Source organism: Micrasema longulum, unplaced genomic scaffold, assembly GCF_059751315.1.
Source record: "Micrasema longulum isolate JH-2025_06_02 unplaced genomic scaffold, ASM5975131v1 h1tg000112l, whole genome shotgun sequence".
Taxonomy (NCBI): domain Eukaryota; kingdom Metazoa; phylum Arthropoda; class Insecta; order Trichoptera; family Brachycentridae; genus Micrasema; species Micrasema longulum.
This window is the reverse complement of record NW_028277318.1, coordinates 178376-190497: the sequence shown is the minus strand read 5'-3', so window position 1 is coordinate 190497 and position 12122 is coordinate 178376. Positions and strand designations below refer to the sequence as shown.

The 12122-nt window shown below is 32.2% G+C and overlaps 1 protein-coding gene across 1 annotated transcript in view; it reads right to left on the bottom strand.

The window, feature by feature from the left end:
• The window catches only part of E23 (ABC transporter G family member E23), a 144007-nt gene extending 132350 nt beyond the window's left edge, over positions 1–11657 (bottom strand). Inside the window, exon 1 of the mRNA XM_088238659.1 lies at positions 11403–11657. Within this exon, the coding sequence (XP_088094785.1) occupies positions 11403–11527 (125 nt within the window). The 5' untranslated portion in view covers positions 11528–11657. The remainder of the gene's footprint in view (positions 1–11402) is intronic.
• Positions 11658–12122: the final 465 nt, after the last annotated feature.

Below are 12122 nucleotides of genomic sequence, written 5' to 3'. Positions count from 1 at the left end.
AATTCTCTATTGCAGTTAATTTAAAATTATTGCTATTTTTACTAGAAATATTGATAGTTTTTCTGACACTTTAGCGGTATTTTTAGTCGATTAAAATAGTAAATAGCATATTGGCGGAATGCTTCTTAGGATCCTCTTCCAAATAATTCCATTGATAATTACGCGACATTGCAGTGTGATATGAACCTTAGTTTTCGAGAGATTAGCACTTTTATGAATTTTGTGAATTTCTACACATTTGATCAGTTCCTTAAGTTCAACACTGCAAATACTTGTATTCTAGTTTTACACACACAAAGTTCTAGTTTTACACATTCTTAATCCATCTGGGCACAAATAAATTAATAATAAACAATCATAGGGTTGTAAAAATGACGATTTTACTGAGTCATTTCCTATTTTATTTCAAACTAGTAGCTAAAGAAACACGTCAAAGTGTACGTGAATATGTTCGAACAACCCATACCTGTCACAGTTTACACTGGAAGAGTTACAAATATATTGGAAACTGTTTACTTTGGAGTCATTTGAAGTCCCGAAACAGCTATTAAAACACATTAATACCAGACGCAGGATACAATGAACGGCGGAAAAGTGATCAAAGAAACAATTGGTCGTTCTCTCGGTGATTGGGAAGCAGACTGTATTTGATTAACACATATATCGTTTGTACCACACATCGAATTATTCCAACGCGGACGACTTTGAGAAGAAAATCGATTACTATTCCTGCAGTAACAAATGACAGCCGCTTAACGCGCAATCAAATCATTCATAAGGAGATTACACAGAGTCGAACTTCATAGCAAAACTTATATGCATTCGACTAATGTGAGTAAAATTGGTATACTATATCATATAACCACTTACTGACTTTTTAAAATACCTGTTTATTTTTCAGGCACTCACTTCACCGACATATAAATATTAAAATACACTGTCACTATCTCTTTCGCCATTGTAAAACATGGGATTTATTTTAATTTAATTTAATTCATTTAATTTCATTTAATTTAATTTAATTTACACGCCCTACGGGCTTTTACATATATTAGAAATACATTTGAGAGCAGCTGTAAAACATGAGTATATACATTTAGTTAAAATTAAAAGATAACATAAGAATAACTAATAGATACAATAATAAGTCAATTTAAGGAAATGTACCAACATAGGTATATGGGTACATATTTTTTTTATAAATAAATTTACATATTAAAACATACACACATACATACACATGCATATGCATACATACACACATACACATACATAGGCACATACATATACATACACATAAGTTTATACATTATTATAGATTTTATTTAATTGTTACATTTGTGCATATTTGTTACAGCAATTTACATTGAATTATTTATACATTGGGTAGTAAAAGTATACATGCATATTGTTATGTTTTTCTGTTGAGTCATCTAAACTACCTAACTAGGGATATCTTCTTCGTTCGAAGGCAGTAAGGTATTTTTTAAAGTTGTTTTTTTCATAATTATCATCTACTTAAATAAAATATTTTAATCCATTTTTATGATTTTTCAATCTTAAAGTTAAGACATACTACACATAAAATTCACCGTAGTATACACTATACAGTGTACATCAGTATTTATATGTCAATATAGTAAATTTCCTGTAGAAAAGACAAGGAAGTAGGTTATATAATACAACCTTTACAACCTACACTTGTATTAGTCGAAATATTTTACTATAAAATAAAATGTTTAAAATTTAAATATATACCCGAAATCGAGGTTGGAAAATGTTTTTGTAGACAATAAAAACCAACGAGAAAATTCAACCCTACGGGAAATTTGATACTAAAAATGTTTTCTTGCGCGCGGTTAAAATTAGAGCATTAAATTGTACTTCAAAATTTTTAGAAAATGTACGAAAAAAAAAAAAAAATATTTTAATAAGGACGTCACTGGTTCATATGAAACAACCTATAATATGAGAGCTGTGAAGGATATCCGGTTTGTTTACCGTAAACGAACCAATTGGAATAACTGACAGAGAAGAACCTCTGACGTCACACGCGGAGTTTTTCAGAAAAACAAAACTTTTAAAAATCATAGCGCTGATAATGCGATATATATATATATAAATATATATATATTTTGGCTTAGTCTTAGCAAATAAAAAAAAACAGTGAACTTCTTGCACTGATTTCACTGATTTTTTACCCACTTTTAAATACTATTTTATAAATCTTCAATACGGCCATGACACTTTTTAACACGTCAGATTCTCGTAAGAATCTAACTAGATGATGTCTCAAAAATCTATACATGATTCAAAATCTACGCGCGCGTACGCATAGTGGCATAGTATTAAGCGCATAACGCTTTTTTGTTACAAATTGCTTACTGCTTATACTCACATTACCCCAAACAGTAATTTCAACACAGATAAGTGTAAAACCGATATGAGAAAGGAAAGTTTGAAGAGGATGGAATGGTTTTATTTTTTTGAAATATTATTCGGTTTTAAAAATATTATATAATATAGGTTTTAAGTATTTGAATTATTACGTTCCTCTTGTAAATACGAAATTACATCTAAAAACATATTATTGTCATATCTGAAAAACGATCTATCGATCGCCGTATTAAGAATACGTAATAAATCATTAGTAGAATAACGTATTATAGTCATACTCAATTATTCATTTCATTATTTGAAGAAAATTTGATTTCAATAAACAGAATTCCATTTGAAGAAGATGCCGCGGAATACCTGGAATCACGGCCATTTTATATTTGTTCAACCACTGTTATAATGTAAATAAAAATAGCGTCATCCTTTGAAAGCAAAATTCGCCATAAACTTCGTAATTTAGTATGCTGGTCATATACAAATTCAGTTAGTAGTGATGGTTCGGACCAATTTAAAGCCGATTTAACAGGAGACAACGGGATAGATGCGCATATCTTTTGGGTGCATAAGAGTAACGCCCAGTAATTTGGGAAATTACGTGCGGTGAATTTGCAAAGGACCCTAAGAATAACTACATTTAAAAAAACATAGCTATTGAACTGCAGGAAAAATTAACTTGTCTGGGTCTTATTATTAATACAAAAAAGACTCAGGTTTGATATTTGTTTTATAAAAATGCCTTAGGGTATAACGTTCTTTTTGTAAATAAAATAATTTATCTAATTTCTACAAGTTTGCAATATTATACAATCTATAAAGAAAATCATGTTGATAAACCAGCCAAAGGTTTAGAATTATTTGTTTCATTCACCGCTCGTACATATTTGGCTCAACCAAGCAAAAGAACCAAACGAACTAGATACACGAAAGACACGGAAGATATGAGGATACAAATGATTCGAAGATGTGAAAGATGCGGAGTTATGGTGACCTAAATGAGCCAAACGAGCCAAAGATGCATTCACTCAATTGAACCATTTAAAAGAATCGGTCACTTTGGTGATGATCAAGTGATACGTATCCTCTCGGTGACAGGGTCTTACCCACGTCTACTCTGACACTGGGTCATTGGCCGGGAATTGTCTCTAAGAGAGGGGACCAAGTCACCAAACCCAGCAGACATTCCTCTAACATCAAGATTTTTACTTCACTCGAACAGTCTTATTTTAAAAAACAAACAAATATGAAACTTCATCAGTACGGCTTAATTATAAAATGTGAGGTAGACCAGACCGAGATAAACCTGGGGATTTTAAAGAGCTCGCCCCGTACCTAATACCTTATGGATCTGGGCTTGGAGGGGGAGATTTAGCAAAATAAGAACTCTCGCCCTCCTCACAGTACCCAGACTCTTTAAAGACCTGAGATTGAAGGGCGAGAACTGATTCACAGAAACCCGTAATAATAGATCTTTACAGGTCACAGTGACGCCAGGAGCTTGTATAGCACTGACTACGATTTAAAAGAGAAGTATAGGCCAGACCAAATAGCAGAAGACATGAACTTTAATTCTCAACTCATACATGCTGATTACTGGTTGACGAACATAGTCGAATTCCTGACTGGATACTGATCTATCTGTATTCTATCGGCAACACTACTGACTAGTCTAACTCGTTAGCGTCCACGTCGCAAACCTTGGGCAGTGCGATTACGCTCATAACGGTGTGAACACAGCAGATAATGAGAGGATGAAAGGCGAGTTTCTGGCGCCTCCAAACCAAAGCCAACCATATAAGGGAAGGTAACCACGACAGAAAAATACACCGAAGAAGGCAACGGGAAACCACTCTCGTCATCTTCAGGAATCATCACGGCGAGTACATCCAATAAGGAGAGCTGAAGACCTGTTCCAGTAGCGCAGAACAGAGATACTTTTGCTGCAATGATCGCCAATGTTTAGAAGAACTGACAAGGCACCAGAAGTAGAAGGAAGGGAAATAAAATTAAATATCCAAATATCAAAGCATAGTTTTTGAAGATTTAATTATAATCAGTAGTCTCGATTGTCATAAATAAAATATGGTATTGTTTGAGAAAAGCCGCGTTCAAATAAGTGTAAATGTGTCTTAAAGCCATCAAGCGGTTAAACAGCTATAATAGTATCGACTTTTTAGCAGATGAGAGTTTCTTTCTACAATTTATTATGTACTGGATTTTACTCGCGGCTTCGCTTGCATGGTATTAGGGAGAAATTAGGTATGTAATTAATTCGTTTTGTCTTTACCCAATATAAATTTTCCCGATTTAATATTTTTTCGATTTAGAAAGTAACTTAAATCGATTGCCGGTCCTCTAACTATCACTATATAAAAAAAATAGGACAATCCGTTAGTCTATGGGACGCAGCGTGGTTATTATGGCTACAAATCTAAAATCCTACTACAAAACGAAAACGAAAAGCAAACTAAACTAACAATAGATAAAGCAAGTCAATTATAGAAATTCAAAGAATTAGTTTCAAATTGATTATTTTTGACATTTAACCTTACCGCCAACTCATTTTCAAATATTGTTGCGCATTGTTGTCATTTCATTGTTTATTTTAAATTCTGTATGAAAAAAAAAAGTATCCTATTTACTTCTCACCTCTCCGGCTATCCTTATGCAAACAAATAGGTCAATCGGTCGCTCCGTTGAGACGTCAAAGAAACACAAACAATCAAACTTGTATCGGGTTGTGGTCCCGTGGCTAGTGTCTCGGACTCACGGATCGAAGGTCCGTGGTTCGAATCCCACTCTACCCCAACTTGGTTCCCATTTTCTAATAGTGAGTTATTTACAACTCGTTGAAAATGGCCCTCAAAATTAAATATTTGCGTAAATTATAAGAACGCAAATATTTTCTTTTTCTAAAAAAAAAAAAAAACAAATGCACTTTTGCATTTTTAATATAAGTAAGAGTATATGGAAGTGTGGATAGATAGATACTTAACTCAAAATCAGATTTTTTAAGTTACAACTATTTTATCGGAAGTGAGTGGTGTGATTTTCATACGTTCGTACAAAAGTAAACTGGGAATAGCAATGTCTGAACGCACGCGAACTATTTATACACCGAATAATCATCATTGCGTCTATTTATATTTGTTTACATCATTATCTGTCACATTATCTACTAGTAACTACAAGTGTTTACGTTCTCAATAAAGAAAAAAAGTAATTTGTCACGAGATAATTAATTAAAAAATGCGGCTTCCATTTTCACATGTTTTTCGACCTGATTCTTCGGGTTTCCAAAAATTAATCGTTCACACATTGCAAACTGTGAACAATAATTATTATGAAGGTGACAGGTCTAGCAACATTACATATCCCGTATCTATCTTACGTATTTATGTCTTGTTGTCTGTCATTGTTCCTTCATAAAATAAATCAAATTAAATAAATTAATACAAAATGTAGGTTTTAAAAGATAAGGTATATACTAGATATAGTATGTGTGTCCGGGCGAATGAAGGATACAGTTCTGTATGAGAAATTGAACCAGAACCCTGCAGTGCGATTCCGAAAACTCTCCAAGGTGTAGAAAAGCGTTGGTAGCGTGTGATGAGGAAGTTCAGAGCTACGGAAAATTGGGTATAAAAATGTTTTCTTACACGAGGTAAAAAGAGCATTTAAATCTAGGTACTAGAAAATAATAGGGTTGTGGTTATTTTAGGAAGATAATTCAAGTACTAGTAGATGCGTATTGTTTCCTTATTCCGAATATGTATCTAACTCATTTTCGAAAAAAATGTTAGATGCGTCCTTCTTTCTTATGACGGCAGTATTAATTTCTACCGGTTTTGAGACGTACCCGTCTCATTAACAGGATATTCGCTCTGTTTATATTATCATAACCATACCCTTATCCGCACACTATGGTGCATAGGGGACTACATCGTTAAATAAAATGCAGCGTATCTCGAATATCTGTTATAGGAATGTAAGGTGATAGTCTTACGCTTCAGGGACCAGCTCAAGGACAATGAAAAAACTAAGTGTAAAACCACCTTTAAAAATAAATATTTTATGCCGGCCTTCCCAGGAATCGATCCTAGTATCTCTAACATGTAGTCAAATGCACCAATCACTGCACTATGGGGCGGGCTTTTCTCCACTCGATTTCCTATTTCAGGATTTTTACTCGAGTACAGCCATCGAGTCGAAAACACCCGTCCAGGATTCTGATTCTATAGGACACGCGACTGTATTAATAATCCGCCCGGACACGGACCAATATTTTTTTGCGCGCCCTGTAAAGTTGTAATAAAATAAAGTAAAGCAAATAAAGGTATTGTTATGTGCATTTTCACTTGCATAATGTAAGCATTGTTTCACGATTATTTTACAATTTTATGTTCGTGAATACTGAATGGATACTTACAATATGAGCACGATTTATTAATACATTACCTTTTCAAAGCGAGGCAATTTTTAAAAATAAAGTTAGTTTTACTAGCACAGGCTAGACACTCATAAAATTTATTACAATATAAAAACCTTATCAAGACTAACATTTTTTTATTAATTTATATTAGTTTGTAAAACTTTACGCGGTACATGGCAGTAGGCAGACTTTGTAATCAGGGCAGGCATCTCCTACAGGTAAAATCACTAAAATTCTATTCCCAAATCTGGCTGATCCAGCAAACTTCCGTCGTCATTACCAAAGTACTTTTGAAACGACCCAAAATTTTTACCGGACACGGAGCTATGACAAGTTGCCTATAGAGGTTTAAAATAAGGAATGATGGCTTTTGTCCATGCGATGATATTTTTTCTCAGAGTATCGAACATTTGTTATTTCAGTGCCCAGTTATTAGTTTACGACGCCATAATCTTGAAGCAGAATGCAGGAAAGATGGAATATTCTTAACAGATATCCACACTGTCGTAAAAAATAGTTATCACGCGCTATTGTTCTTGGACTTTGCAACAATGGTGATTGGACTTATAAAGGTGATAAACCAAAATCAGTGATCGAACATCTTATTTCCAAGACAAATAAAAACGATTCTTTCTAAGTACCTAAATAGAGGGGTCCAAATATATCTAAAAAAAAAAGGCAGGCTCAAAATATGACCATTGTCAATGAGAACCGCATTTTTCATCAATACGAAGGATTGGTATTCTCAACGATATCGTGGTCGTAGAGACAGAGAAAAGGTTCTCTACGCTAGCAAAAGGGTTCCGAATACCAGCCCTGGTGTATATTTAGAGCATTCCGCAAGTTTGATTTATTTATAAGAAATTTATATTCAAGAATACTGCCAAACTATTTTTATTCACAGCCAAAAATTAAATAAATAAAGCCATTCGATTTATGTAGTATCTGAAATGTTAAATAAAGTCATTGATGATTCCATTAATAAATTCATGAGATTATTTTCATATCCAATTAGGATAATAGTTTATAATAAAAGTATTTAGCAAGAATATTTTGATAAGGAGCTAGATCTGGCTAGTGGTTAGGGCAGGCACAAAATCTTCCAGGGCAGGCTCGGCCTGCCCTGGCGTACCCTTAGTTACGACGCTGACGAGGTATTTAAAAATATATGTTAGACTTTGAAAACTGGTAAGTTTTAATACGACTTTAAGACTTCACTCTCTGGGCAATGAGTACCAGGACGTTGGTGACTCATTTAACATGAAATTTAGTACATACAGAACGGCTCTTCTTCTTTATTTCATTGGTAATAGTTCTAGGTAACTATTTGTTAAGAATTGTTTTAAACTTCTTTATTAGTGATTTTTTTTTCTTTTTTCGTTTCTTTTCTTGAATTAATTTATAAGTACAAAATATTTCTCTTCATAATTTTTTTACATCATTTTATATTTTTTTTCATAAATATTTACTATTTACCTAAGTATTAGTTTTAAATAATAATACTTATATTTTTTTTTTTATGTTACTCAAAATTGTTTTATTACCAAATTATCTTTTTTTTTATCGATAAAAACTATAACTGGTAATATTTGATTATTTTATATGGTTTATCTTTTTTAGACTTTCAAAATTTGTTTATTAATAATATTGTTTTAAATGCTCTGTATTACTTATGCTTACATGTATGTATATTTAATTGTATTTGTAACTAATAAGTAAAATGCACTAAGTGCCGTTTATTTAAAAAAAAAAAACGCTGAAAAAATGTCGAGTTATTTGACAAGTCAACAAGTAAAATAGTGCTGTCATTTTCGGAACTATTTTACAAGGTTACCGGCAAAGTAAAATACCGAATGATATTTACTGTTTATCTTTTTCCTTTTAAATTATTCTCTCCATGAACGAATATATTTTTTTATCTAAGCGTGTCTTTTTTCAAGGCCAGTTATTTGACAACGTTATTCGGAGTACTTTAGTGTAAATTTTAATAAGAAATTAGGGAAATAAATTAGCTAAATTAACGCCATGTATGAGGTTACATTGACAACCTCGAAGATTACAACACAAAATCTTTTATTTTTTGTTTAGTTTATTTTTAGTTTGGTCCGCCTCGTGGCCAAATGGTCGGAGCATTTGCCTAACATGTAATAGGTCTCAGATTCAATTCCCGACGTTAAGGGCGTTTAACATTTATTTGAAAAAGTTTTTTCAAGCAAATATATTTATTTAAGAACAGAAAATTTTATTTTACTTTACAGTTAGTTGAATAATATACCTTTGTAACTTCCCAGAGATATTGGGGCTTTCATGTAACAAAAAAATCAAGATTCGCTGCGGTTGGTGTACTAATGCAGTGCCCTATGCACCATTCGGTGCGGAAAGTGAATGATGATGATGGGTGTTAAAACAGTTTTGTCGTTATAACCCAATGCGTTTTTCTTTTTTAAATTCTATGTGGTTTCGGGGGTTTTTCGAATTTGTTACTGTCAATTTCGGAATCAATAATTGCTACGTGGAATACAATTAATAACGTTTATTAAAAAGCAAAATAAATAAATAACTCATCATGATTCCTTTATATTTTAAACTGTTTCATCAAACCCTCATAGGCAAAGAATTACATCTGAATACATTTATTAACTAAATATTTTTATAATCTTTGGCGAAATTTACCACTAAGAAAATCAGAAATTTTCATACAACTTGTATATATATTATGATGGTAGCTCAGCTGGCTTATTGTGTCACAATTTCGCTTCGTAAATTCGTTCATTCGTCATATTTCCGTCTCGTTCTAACGCAAATTAAACCATATTTCGCTCTCGTTACCTCTCATACAATCCGAATGAATTTACGAAACGAATTAGTTACAACCTAAGGCCACTGCTTATCTAATTTTGGGTACCTAATATTTATCTATAAAATGATTAGAAGTTGCTATGATAAGCCTACGTCACTATTTTGTATTACATTTCAATAATTTGTTATATAATATTGTAATTTTAGAACTTATAAATAGTTATAGCTAATGTTTAAATAATACTTTAATAAACCTATGAGAAAACTGCATTAAAACCTTATACTTAAACGCTTTGAATTAACCACTTTCGTCGTATTAAACATATTATATAATATGTTTAAACATTGTAGAATACTTTGTAAAAAATATAAATAAAAATATTGCAAATACAATTAAAAGTTATACTCGTGTTTTCCTTTCCTTTTTTTACTTTTATTTATTGTCAACGTCAAAACAATTCTTTTAAAAAAATATATGCAATCTAAGATATGGGTTTTAAAAAAAATTAAAATTAAAAGAAATAAATGGAAGCTTCCGCGCTCCGCTCTGACAACATGTTTATAATATATATATAATTTCGAATTTTTATTTTGCACATAATGACTTCATATATTTTTCAAATCTATGCGCATGTTCTTTGTAAGAAACTTTTATTTTTATTTTATTTCATTTTGAATTTTGAAATACGGCACACATAAACATATTCTTATGTGTGCTACAATAATAAAAATGTCCATAAGTTTCAAAATAAAATAAATGCAACAACTTTTTTTTTAACCACTTTTTTTTTCTACCGACCGGTTTCAAAGCTATAGAAGTTCTTTATCAACGTGTACTTTAAAAGCTTCTTTATCAGGTATATTAGATAAGTATTCCTTGATAAAGAAGCTCGTTTAACTTTGAAACCGGGCGGTAGAAAAAATATAAAATAAGTGGCTAATAACAAAGTTGTTTTATTTATTTTACTTTAATGAATAACCGCAAAGTTAGTACTTCAAATACAAAATTTACATATATTTAATTTATAAGTTGTTTAACACATATTTCTATACCTTTCGTTTGACTTTAGATTTTTTTTTCTTCATAAATGTTTTTTCCATATCGTAATATTTTTTTACGATATGGAAAAAAATTTAATTTAAAAAATGTTTTTTTTACCTTTTCTCTGGTATATTGATCATGTTCATGTTGGCTCTGATCATTTTTTTTTTTCAAAATTCTGTTTTTTTTTTCAAATTAATAATATTATACACAAATATCATCGTATTGTAAAATATCATTTGCTTATATTTTAGTATCTTTAATTCATTAAACATCAATTTATAATTGTTTATCGGTTTTAATTTTCAAAATAGCTTTGTTTTGTAATATGGTTAATTTGTTTAAATTTTCTAGATTTGATAAAAAATAATATGCTGCTAATTATAGCAGCGTTAATGTGTGGTTTAATAATTGCGTTTTAAATAATGTAAATGAATCATTATCAACAAACATAACTATTGTGTTATAAATACATTCGTTTTCTTTAAACTAAAGTGTTAATTTATTACTAAACATTTATTTTTTGTAAGGTAAAAGGCACTGCGTGCCGTGTATATTTAAATTAATATAAGTATGTTTCTGCATTATTTTTTATAAAATGTTTCTATCGAAAAAATAATTCCGGTATGAACATAATGTGATACTTTTTAAACGGCACATTCCTCCATATATTATGGTAATCGTGAACATCGTGAACACGCAACGCACGACATTATGTGTGATAGAGTCAGTTACCTGGGCGACAAGTCTGGAGGCTTCAGGTCAGTGAGAGGAGGCATGGTGTCCTTGCGTCTCTCGTCTCGCGGCAATCTCAGGTAGTCCTGCTCTCCCACCAGGAACAGGTCCTTGGAGATGATCATGGCCTTCGACTGGCGCGGGATTCCTCAGGCCTTCATGAGACACGAGTCCTCCGATGCCGGGTCGGCGAGCGATACGATCGAGACCTTGAACTTCGGATGTTTACGGGATTAGCACTTTCCTCTATCCTCGGCCTTATTCCACGGACATTGTTCGAGAACGAGACGACTAGTGAATTTGGCCGCTCGCAGCTGTTTCGCCAGCGCCCAATTCGCGGACAACGGTAAACGGCTACGAATTTTAATCAGCTTTGTCGTAATTAAACGATACTTTGACTCGAAATCGTCCTACGCAACTGACTCGGGTTCGCGAGACTGACCAGCAATACCAACGGTTTATTTATAAAACCGCGGAGACTACTCTGTATGAATTATTTATTTCACTGGACTCAAAATATTACAAAGTTTCTTCGGCACTTAATGAATGTTTTATCACTAAACTAAAAAGGAATTTTGTTTAAAAAACGTCTGGCTGTAATGCGTTATTAAATAGGTAACTTGTTTATTACAACAAAAAAAACAAAAATTTAAATTTAATAAAAAAACAAGTTTAGTGTTCACTCGGCAGTTGCATTTTTGAGTACTTCGGAGCCTGCAG